Here is a 12,381-nt window from a genome sequence, read left to right on the forward strand (position 1 = left end):
CCTTCAAAAAAAGAGACAGCAAACCTTTCACAGAGAAATGACAACAATCTTTCATAAAGAAAGGAAAAAAAAAATAAAACATTCATATAAAAAAGACAAACAATAAAAAATAAATAAAACTAGTATAGCTCATAGACGAATCCATTTTGTTGATGTAAGATCTTCAATCTATCTTCGGTTGTTGATAATTGAACTGCGATTCGTGATAAATTTTAATCCATCAAAAAATGAAAAAGAATTGACTATTTATTATATTCTATGAAATTAAAATAACATAAATAAAGGGGTGGCTACCGTTAAAAGAAAAATTAAGCCATTAACGGTTGCTGGAGAAGAACTAAGAAAAAAAAATTAGGCGGCTAGGGTTTAATAGAGAGAAAAGACGGAGTTTGTATTTGTGTTATATTTTCTTAAAATAACATGTTAAATTCTAGATTTATGGTGTTTTTTTTCAACAAGATTTTTCTAAATTTGTGAGCTCTAAAACATTTCCTGACTTTGAGAAGGAAAATAAATCTGGATTACTAAACACCGTCCCTTTTTACTACCTACCGCCCCCACACATTACCTTTTTGCCCTTTTCTCTATTTTAATAAAAAACCAAATCCTCTCAATTCATTAAACCCTAAACCATATTCTACTCATATTCTACGGTAATGTCGGATTCCGGACGAAATGGAGGTCAGCAAACGCCGGTAAGTTTTCGATTTTAAGTTTTAGTTTCGGTTTTTCGAATTTTTTTTTTTTTCTGTTTTTAAGGGGGACGCCCCCGGTTTACGTCCGCCGCAGAGGGTAGACGCCGGCGTCCGGCGTCCGCCTTCTGCGACGGACGTGAAACGCCTACGTCCCCCTTCAAGGGGCTGTTTCCGGCTGCGATCGGAAACGTCGCAGCCGGTTAGTTTTTTAAAAAAAACATTAGAAATAAAAAACATTTTATTTTATAATAATTTTAGTGATTGTAGAAATTTATTCGATTTAATATTTATTAAATATTATTTCTGTAACTTCTATTTAAATTTACAATCGCAGAGCAGACAGCGTAGAGGCAAGCATAATGTACCCACAGATTTTGAGGGGTCTGGAGCCCGTCATGTTATTTCGCGTAAATTTTTTGCCTCAGCTCGACGACAGAGACAACAGACGCATACTTCTGCTGCTAATAGACAGACACACATGTCTGTTGATGATCTTATAGAGCCTGGTGATTTTGATAGCTCGGAGGACGAGTCAAGTGAAAAAGTTTACATTTCTCGACGCATGAAGGGTGCAGGTGCCCAGTTCGTTGGCGACTCGTCATCAAGTAAATATAATTAAACGATTTTAATTAATTTAACAATATTGCTAAAAATTAAACATAAGTTAATTATTATAATCTTACTTTCAGGGTCAAACAAACGACCTAAAGAGGTTGACGTGTGGACTGTTACTGGTCCGATACCTGGTGGACACAACAACGACAGTGTTATTCCTATTTTTTTCGGACATGTCGCTTCTCGGCTATGGGATGGGGCGGAGAGAGGCGTGCTGAAGTGTCAGAGTAGACATGGAGCTTTTCGGAAGCTGAGAGAGTGGTATGAGACGACCTCAGACGATGTCAGGGTGCTGATAGACGGGACTGAGTTATCAGATCTCCCGGATATCATGTTTGATCATCTGGATATCCCGCTCCTTTCTGCATTTGTAGAGTGATGGCAGCCAGATACAAACTCTTTTTACCTTGCCATTCGGGGAGATGACCATCACACTACATGACATGTTGCATATTCTCCGTATTCCAGTTGATGGAGTTATAATTTCAGGTGCATTATTTTGTTATATTTCACATTAATATTTTGTGTTAACATTAATTCCTGAAATAAATTAACTTAAATTGCTAAATTATGGTTTCAGGTCAGCCGCATAGGGCTCAGCTGCAGGCTTACTGTGTACAGATTTTAGACATCCTCCCAGAGGAGCTGGTAGATAAGACGACCAAGCATTTTGCCCAGGGAGGTGTGTTGAGGTGTGTTGATTGAGTCGATCATCAGTTTATGTAGGCGGGACCATACTCCAAAGGTGGAGGCGATAGCCTAGATCTTGTTGACGTTAGGTTGCACTTTATTCGTTGATAAGAGTGGCCATCAGATTAGACCTGCATGCATATGGGAGGTGCGGGATGGAGTTACAGATGCGAGTACTTTTTCCTAGGGCTCAGCTGCACTTGCTTACCTATATCGCCAGCTTGGAATCGCATCGAGAGGAGATTGCTCGGGTTTGACTGGGTGTCTGACACTGCTACAGGCATGGATTTATGAGTATTTTCCATGCTTTGGACCCCAGCGAGAGCGGATGCTGATCGAGGCTCACGTACCTCGAGCTTCCAGTTGGAGTGCTACTGCGTCAGAGTGTTCAAACATCCGACTTCATTCATTGCGAGCTCGTTAGACCATTTGACTGCTGAGGAGGTACGTAAATTTGTTAATTTGTTAGTTAAACTTGATTTTATTACAATCTGTAGATTTTGATTTTGTTATTTTGATTTTGAACAGATCACGTGGCTCCCTTTTGGTGGCGACCCTGTTGCCAGCGTTCAGCATACTGCATATATGGGCTGGATAGCGTACCAGGACATTGTTGAGCCATACATGTCTGCTAGGATGCTACGACAGTTGGATTATGTGCAGACTATATATGTGCCAATTTTTTGGCCAATAGAGGTTGTTAGGTCCTCGAGATCAATGAAATATTCCGTGGAGAAGAGTTCAAAGATTGCGTTTGACGTCTGGACTGGTTTTTTGACGGTTTGCATGCTGCCGTTGACGCACTTTGAGGCAGCCCATGTTATTGCTGGAGGATGTCATCCAGCATACATGGAGTGGTACGAACAACATTCGCATCCGCGTGTCCTTCCTGACGTAGAACTTCCACGAGCACATCCTCCTCGCTCCAACAACAATATGTAAGTTTTTATTCTCAAAATTAGTGAATATTGTATATATTTATCATATTAACATAACTTGTCTACTTATGGTATTACAGTGGATGACGATGCTGACTAGCGAGTTTGAGCATTTCCTCAGAGATGTCAGCTCGATTACTACCCAGCATAGGCAGCACTGCGAGTTTAAGGGCATTTTGGAGTTGGAGCAGCGTATGGAGGAGGCTGGCGCTACTTTAAAGAGAGTCATGGCCGCTTGGCGTAAGGTTGAATGAGTACTATTAAGATATGTTGTATTTTAATTTTATGAGTATGTTTTTTTCCCATTACATTTTCTTATATTTTTAATTATGCAATTTTTCAGACATTTTATTAAATATTATGTATGTTTAATTTTGTTAGATGTGATGTGCGTTTCAAAAATATTAGACGTTTAATAATAAAACACACGTAATGAAATAAGGCCCTGAATCAAAATGTTACAATCAACTCAATCTGCCGCATCTATCAATCTATCTCATTGATCTCTCCTACTAGCGTATAAAGTATGTCAAGACGCAACAGTATGATCCCGGTGGTCGAACCACAAGGTTGGAATTGGTGGGACAGTGAAATTATCCTGTAAATTCAACCGAACAAAGTGAGCGCGTCGACCAATATTCAGTATTACTATCTCTCTCAATGGTCGTGAGTGGACCTCAGAGGAATGCAAAGGCAGAAAGTACAAGAAGCCCACTGCGTCTGTGCGAGCGTCCCGCCTTGTATGTAAATAACAGCTGCATTGAAGAGAGTAGCAATAGGGAACAATTCACCCAGTACCTGCATCCATTTAATACGTAATAATTTGAATATCATTTTTTAGAAATATTAAATAACTTAATGATATATTTATATAAATAAATCAAAAAACTGATCGCTGTAATCAATTATGTCACCGTCAAAATCTTATAAATGAACTTGCACAATATAAATAATTACGTTTAACAATTAAAAAAAATACGACAATTTTTTTTAAATAAATATACTGTCAGCGGCGATATTCTGTTCGCCGTCGGCAGAACAGGAGGGACGTCCCAGTGGGACATCCCTCCAGAAGGAAGGACGTTCCCACTGAGACGTCTCTCTTCTGGAGAGAGGTCCCAAAGGGATGTCCCTCCTTCTGGGCCGACTAGCCCAGTTGGCGTCGCCCCAGAAGGCAGACGCCGGCCCAGGGCGTCCGTCTTCTGGGCCGATGCCATCTGGGGATGTCGGCCCAGATCCGAACAGAATAATTTTTTTTTTGTTTTTTTACCTCGGAAAAACTTGTTTCGGAACGTCGATACTCGTTACCCGATGAATTATAATCGTTGTCCGTTATTTTAATCGACTTTTTATGTATGTGTTCGAATGAGTTGAGAGCTTTTTTTTGTTATGGTTTTGGTAGAAGGGTAAAAATGACTTATGTAGGGGCGGTGTCAAGTAAAAAAGGCGGCGAATATTAAAACCCAAAAAAAATTGATGTTAAATTAAAATGTTGATGGAATGAAGATATCTTATTTTACACCTAATTATCTTTCTAAAAATACACATGATTGTGATTTTTTTTTAACAAGAAAACTCCGGGCGAAGTCCGACCACCTGGATAAACCTTCAGAGAGACTAGTTCCGACATTACACCGTCCAAACCTCCCACTTAATATGGGTCTTTAACAACTCGTCCAAATGCGTCCAATAAATTCTGTGAGATGTGGGAATCAAACCAGCAACCTGACTCTTAGTTTCCTATTATTGTCCACACTTAAAATCAACTGAGCTAACCCGTGGTGGGTCATATAATTGTGATTTGACTATATATATGGAAGAAAAATAATGCAAATATCAATTGGAGAATAATTTCATTGATAATTTTACTTTTATGAGAATTTACGGATACATTGAATTCAAAAGAGACTAAATCTCTCTGTTTAGATAAAAAAATTATTATATTTATAGTAAATATAAGGCTTAATGGTATTAAAAAGTCAAACCGTGTTGACTTTTTGAAAATATATCCAATTTTTTTGAAAGTAGTAAATATATTCCAAGACTAATTCGTTAGAAATCTATCTAATTTTTCAAAATCGATTTGATATTTTTCAAAATTGATTTATTTGAATCTTATGTCTTAACAATTTTTCTTTTCAATTTTAAAAAATTTCACACATTCAATTGCAATTGTAAGCATAAATATATTAATTTTTGGAAAAATAGATACGTTTACAAAAATTTATCAAATTTGGTTACTTTCAAAAAGTTTGAATATATTTTCAAAAATTCTAAAAGGTTTGAATTTTGTACACAGCTAGCCCTAAATATAAAACATTTTTATTGTATTCGTTATTATCTATTAGGTCCCAATTCACATTTTTTTCTTATTCGGTAATGAACTCTTATTTACTCAAAATATGTTTACATCAAGTGGTAATGCAATTTTATTATTTTTGTATCACAAAAATAAAATAAATTTGCGAAAATAAATAGGATTATTATAAGAAAATTACTAAAAGAGAATTCATTGATATACACCCAAATGTTTTTTTTTTTAAACAGTAATGTAAGAAAATAGGTTGAAGCTCTTCTCTTATTCCCATTTCTTTCAAATCAAAGCGAGAATTCAAGTGATCTTTTGTCTTTCCTGAAATATCCAACAATATGCCCAAAATACTATCACATATATTTTTCTCAATGTGCATGACATTTAAATTGTGTCGCAAAGTATTATGTTCCCAATACGACAATTCAAAAAATATTGATCTCTTTCTCCAAGGGCCATCATTTGCTTTCTTCTTTTGATTTTTTCCAAATACATTTTCAAAATCTGATAGTTCTCTTACAACTTCGGTTCCTGACAAACTAGAAGGTGCACCTCTTAACTCAACATGACCATCAAAAGACTTATCATCAAATCGCCATATATGGTTAGCATCTAAAAATCTCCGATGACCCATATAACAAGTCTTCCTACTATACTTGAGATATTGAGAAGAAGTTTCATGGTTACAAGAAGGACATGCTGATTTACCTTTAGTGCTCCAACCTGACAACATTGCATATGCTGGAAAATCACTAATGGTCCACGTCAAGGCTGCACGCAAGAAAAAGGCCTGGTTCACACTTACATCATATGTTTCAACTCCATCCTCCCACAATTCTTTCAATTCCTTGATCAAGGGCTGCATATAAACATCAATATCCTTTCCAGGGGAACTTGGACCTGGAATAAGTAAGGACAAAAAGAAATATTCTGGTTTCATACAAATCCATGGTGCTAAGTTGTAATTGATTAAAACCACCGGCCATGTGCTATGAGAAATGCTCATAGTCCGAAATGGATTAAACCCATCACTAGTTAAACCTAATCTGACATTCCTGTGATCTTGTGCAAACGTAGAATGCAGAGAATCAAAATCTTTCCAAACTTGGCCATCAGCAGGATGCCTCAGTTTTCCATCTTTAGGACGCTCAATCGCATGCCATCTCATTGCAGTGGCCGTTTCAGAACACATGTACAACCTCTGAAGCCTCGGTTTTAAAGGAAAGTATCTCAAGACTTTAGCTGGAACTTGATATTGGCTAGCAGAAGAAGAATCAGTATTATCGCCTTGGACATTCTTATCAAGTTTCCACCTAGATGCCCCACAAGTCAAACAATGACTAACATCTTTGTGTTGATCCCAAAATAGCATACAATCATTAGGACATGCATGTATTTTTTCATAGTCGAGACCCAAATTCCTTATAATTTTTCTTGCTGCATTAAAAGAATCTGGAAATTTTGCATCAGGAAAGGCCTCTTTTAACAACTCCAAGAGATCACCAAAAGCTTTATTACTTAATCCATTCAAGCACTTGAAGAGATATAACCGAATAGTGAAAGAAAGAGTTGTGAAATTCTTACACCCGGGATAAAGCTCTTGTTGCCCTTCTTTAACTAACATAAAAAACTTTATTGCATCGGCTGTCGGACCATCTGACATATTTCTAAAAGTATCCTGTAACAAATTTTCAATGTCATCTCCATCATCCATACTTATATCTTCAGTCACTTTTGGCACTTCGGGTGTGAAGCCTTCCCCATGAAAAACCCATTGTGTATATCCTTTAACAAAACCATGATAAACTAAATGGCCATTCACCACGCTTCTTATTGCCCAATAACGATTCTTACATTTTATGCAAGGACAAAGAATCTCATCTCCTTGAGCTGCTCTTTCAAATGCTTTGTCTAAAAAATATTCTACTCCGGTAGAAAACTCTAGACTTGAATGGGGGAGAGCCATCCAACTTTTGTCATCAACACTTATATTTGCAGCAATCTGTTTTGAAAGAAGGTGAACATGTTAGGAAGAAAAACATCAAGATCAGTCTCAAAAACATCAAGGTGAAGGTGAACATGTTATGTAAGTGATTTAGGAAGTAGTTTTTGTTCAGGGTAAATGTTTCAGTAGTTACCCAACCTGCTGTGTCATTGTACTCAATAGACATGATAAAACTTGAGGAAAATTAGAAACTAGTTAAAACATAACAAATCTACCTAAAAGTTCTCATCAACAAAGAATCTTGACTTATTATTAGCTCCAAAGAAATTTTAACTAACTAATTTTGTGCAACTTTTTAACCAGATAAAATCATTAAAAAAACAAATCAACCAAAATCCCTAATTAGATACAAACAGAAGATAGCAACAAAATCATGTTCCTCAGAAGCTGCAATTTCACAGGAATGATTAGACCATTTTGAGAAATTCTATCATAGATAAGTCTAAAATGTTAGAGCTGAGGTTACCTGTCTATTCTTAACAATGATACACATGTCAAAACACAAATTTGTAACAAACTTAGAATCTAACTAATTACTACGCTATATAAGGTGATTTGTTGAACCTCCATCTACAAATATGCAACTTCTTCACTCCCTTATATAATCACAGAAAAAAGAACGCCTCTCGTCTATTATATTCGACATCAAAAATTATTGCATCACATGGCAAAGTGGCAATTTCTTCTCACTTTGGTTCTCATATCTTCCCTAGGTAAGAGCTAACAATGATTGGTTATATTTCATACTCTCACAGTAAAGAAAACTGAAACATACAAATTCAAGAATCAGATATTCCTAATCAGTTTGCCATTTTTCATGTTTATTGTTCAACTAAATTCAAAAATCACAAGGAAGCAGCCCTATGATCTACATTCGGCACAATCTTTGAGAGAAAATCATGGACTTGGGTACTTTTAAATCAATCTAACAAATTAATACAATAACTTGAAGAGCTAAACAAATTTTTTTACAACACAATTCAAACACAAATTGCAAAGAAAACAAAGCAGCAATTAAGTGAAGTTAACATTGAAGCCTATAACTTACCGGACTTCGAAATTCTGAGTGTGGCATTGTATCAAACAAGCGGAGTGCACTACCTATACTCCTTTGCAATCTTCAACTCCTCACATGTCTGAGTGTGGGTTTTCAAATCCAAAATCAGACAATAATGAAACTTTAACTGAAATGAAAAATCAAAATTAGACAATAATGAAACTTTAACTAAAATGAAACCAAATTTAGATAAAAGCTTTAAGTGAAATGAAACCAAACATTAAATTATTAATACTATACTTGTGACAGGTTATAATATAGAGAACTTTGCTGTAACGTTGCTTCTTTAGTGACCTCAGGGGGTGTAATTGAGTTTAGTCGAGCCGTTAAGGTTGAACTCGACTGTCTCTAAAATACGAAACTTGAAAATCGGATGTCTAAAATTGAGTTCGACTTGGCTGGTCTCGATTATCTGTACAAGTATTTAAAAACTAAATTTTGTAGAAGGAAGGCTATTGTTGTAAGTATGTGTATATAGAGAATAAAAGCTTTAAGTGAAATGAAACCAAACATTAAGTTATTAACTAATTTTTTTAAATGAAATGAACTTCTATAATTTTTTTATGGTCTCATCAAGTTATTTACTGATTTTAAACTTTTACTGTAATTTTGAGTTGTTTATTGTTTATTAAGACTTATAATATAGTTAAAAATGTATTTGATATGATGTAATAAAAGACAACAGTTTAAAAGTGTTGCTAGATTCAGTCCAACTGTTGCATTTGCTTATGCTAATGCAGCAGTTACCTATATTTGTTACCTTATGTTGCAAATTCGTGATTTTTGTTAATTTCTTTGCAACAGTTTTTAACTGTAACCTTTCTGTTGCCTTATACATACTATTGCAACAGTATTGAAAGTGTTGCCTTGCATGTGTTGCTGAAAGTGACTTATGTGGTAGTGGCCGACAAAACAGCAAACATAAAAATGGAAATATCTCTAAAATTTAAAAACAAGTTGGTGGGTTTTCTTTTTTTAATTTATTTTTATTTTCTTTTTTTAGAATAATAAGCTTAATACTGCAGTACTGCTTTTATTTTATTTTTGCCAAAAATAGAACACGACTCTTAAAGTTTCAATTTATTAGTTGTTAATAACAGAGGTAGTGATCGAATCCGTAACTTTTTAATGTATTTGAGGACGCCTTAACCTTCTAGTTTAGGTCTACAGTGGTGATTTCACTTGTTAAAAAAATAATAATCACACCTACTCTTATAAGAGTCCCATGTATGGTGCAGTGGATAAAGTCGTCTTCCCTTCAACGGCAAGCTATGGAATTTCAATTTTAAGAAAGCTTTATTTTGTTTTTTTTAATATATTTCAAGCAAGTATTTCTTTGTCGAAAGTAGTAATATTGATAAAATTAACAAGTTACACCCTATCATCAAGATATATTATAGATTAAAATTATAAAAAATTAAAAACAACAGAACCCTATAATCGACTTACAATAAAAAAAATGAAACAATAATAGAGATTCAAAGATACACATTTGACAAATGACTAAAAACAGAATGAATTTAAGTGTAAAAAATTTCATGACACTAATTGTATCCCATAATTTTTACAAACCATTTGTTCTACTATTAAGGTACTTCGAATGATAATAAGATAACCTAAAATCTTCAAGAATGAGGAGCTAAAATTTGAACAACGCCGAAAAGTTTTGAACGAGTCAAAATCTATAAAAACAAAACTGAAACTGAACAAAAACACCCACAAAAACACATAATTCTCCAAGAAACTGAGAAATTTATTGAAAATAACACAAAAATAGCAAAAAACAAGTTAAGCGACAATGATTTTCAGATAAAAATTAAAAATCACCATCTCCTATGTTCCAAATCGGAAAAAAAAATCCAAACTTTGGCTCTTTATGAATTTTTCTCTCTTTAACTCTAGAGAGAAGGTAAAACTCTAAAATCAACACAAAATAAGTAAAACTTGAAAAGTTTCAAGTAAGTTTATTACCCTCCTTTTACCACAACTACAAATAAATTATTATTTAATTTGTTTTAGTTTAAATAATGACATTAAAATATTATTTTTATCCTTTATTAATTCAATTGTTTTAATTTTATTATCTTGATCAACATTAGTTATTAATTTATTTAATATAAAAATTAAAAATATTACAAACAATATTATATTTAATTTTTAATTTTAAAGTTTATTTTTAATTTCGAAAAGTAATTCATATTTTTAAGATATGTAATTAATAATTTAAATAACTATATATTTAAAATTAATTAAAAATATTAGTTAATTTAATTATTATTTTTTAACTTTTTAAAATCATATATTTGCCCTAGAGAGATTATTTGATACCTACATTTTTTTTAAACAAAGTCGCTTTGCTTAGCTGTATTTTCATTGTTTAGGTCAAAATCTTTAATGCTATGTTCATATCGATCAATGATCGATGCATGGCCTACATGCTTAATGCTTTTTCCATATTATTTTTTTGTCTCTATCCTATAATAATTTGTTGGGTAAATTTAGAGCTGGCCATCGGCCGGATCAACCTGTATATCGGTCCGGTCAAATTCGGCTTGAAACCGGATAAATCCGGATCCGGACTAAAACCACCCCGGAACTGTCGAAAGACGGTTTCAAATTTTTTGAACCGTAAACCAGCGTTTCCGGATCGGAACCGCGATTCAAAGGTCGAACTCATCGATAAAAGTTATTTAATTTTAATATATATATATATATATATATCGGTCCGGTCAAACTCGGCTTGAAACCGGTTAAATCCGGATCCGGACTAAAACCACCTCGGAACTGTCGAAAGACGGTTTTAAATTTTTTGAACCGTAAACCAGCGTTTCCGGATCGGAACCGCGATTCAAAGGTCGAACTCATCGATAAAAGTTATTTAATTTTAATATATATATATATATATATATATATATATATATATATATATATATATATATATATATATGTATATATATATGTATATATCATATTATATTATATTTTATATTATATTTTATATTTATATAAATATATATTATTATATTATTTATTATGTATAATATTAAGTTAATGTATCTACAAATGAGAAATATATTGAAGTTAGTATGTTATAAAAATTAGAGTATTATTTTTAACACAATAATAATCTATTTGTTATAAAGTTTCAGTCAAATTATATATGCTTTCTTATTTTTAAAATCTCTATATTTTAAACATTGTTTTATTGCTATATAAAATTATAATATATATATATATATATATATATATATATATATATATATATATATATATATATATATATATATATATTATTTTGGAATTATATAATTAAAATAATTCTTAATTATTTTTCTGGTCAATATAATATTTAAGAAATTTATTTTATTTTATTATTTTTTTGTAATATTATCTCTGCATGTTATTTTATTTTTAAATTATACTTTTTAGTTTTTAGTAATTAAATTTTAATTTTAATTTTTATTTTAAATTTAATTTTTTTCGAACTGCCCTAAACCCGGAACCGGACGGGTTCGAACCGGCCCGAAACCGTCACTTAGACGGGTCCTGACCGGTTCTATTTTTTCTTGAACCACAACTTGGCGGTTCCGAAACAGAACCGGCGGATTATGAACCGTGGCCAACTCTAGGTAAATTATTAGAACCCCTCTTTTGTTTTAGTGGAATATATTAACTTATCCTTTACTTTTTATAAATTCACTATGACATTTCTCATGTTTAGATTTATTGTATTATCACGCTCACATGATAATTTTTTCATTAGTCAACCTAATTAAGGAGTTAAATTTAACCATTAGACTTATTTTTTTATCCAGTTTTATCCAAAATTTGTCAAAAAACTAAAATTAATTATTTATTCATTTTTCTAAAATAACGATATATTTAAAAATTATAAATATTAAAATGTGATTGTTAATAAATCTTATTGAACATGAATATATTATATAAATCATCATATTTTAACGATTTTTATATATAAATATAATTAATAAACGATCCTTATAGAAAAATTAATATTTTCAATATCAATATACTTAGTTGATAATTTATTTATTGACATGTTCTATAAT

General features: G+C 32.8%; 1 protein-coding gene across 1 annotated transcript; it reads right to left on the reverse strand.

Annotated features, from left to right (window-relative positions):
• Positions 1-4,567: 4,567 nt before the first annotated feature.
• Positions 4,568-7,420, reverse strand: LOC126671107 (uncharacterized). Its single transcript, XM_050364821.1, has 3 exons — positions 7,388-7,420; positions 5,437-7,251; positions 4,568-4,678 (listed from the first exon to the last, which is right to left on the reverse strand). Exons 1-3 carry the CDS (start codon positions 7,418-7,420, stop codon positions 4,568-4,570), a joined length of 1,959 nt encoding a protein of 652 aa, XP_050220778.1.
• Positions 7,421-12,381: the final 4,961 nt, after the last annotated feature.

This window comes from Mercurialis annua, linkage group LG1-X, assembly GCF_937616625.2.
Source record: "Mercurialis annua linkage group LG1-X, ddMerAnnu1.2, whole genome shotgun sequence".
NCBI lineage: Eukaryota > Viridiplantae > Streptophyta > Magnoliopsida > Malpighiales > Euphorbiaceae > Mercurialis > Mercurialis annua.

What these genes read in the sequence shown, in the direction of transcription:
- LOC126671107 (XM_050364821.1), bottom strand. Translation starts at nt 7,420, where the DNA reads ATGTCTATTGAGTACAATGACACAGCAGGTTGG. An exon ending in ACAATGACACAGCAGGTTGG is followed by an intron (nt 7,252 to 7,387) that starts GTAACTACTGAA and finishes CTTTCAAAACAG; the next exon opens with ATTGCTGCAAATATAAGTGT. An exon ending in TATCAATGAATTCTCTTTTA is followed by an intron (nt 4,679 to 5,436) that starts GTAATTTTCTTA and finishes GGACAATAATAG; the next exon opens with GAAACTAAGAGTCAGGTTGC.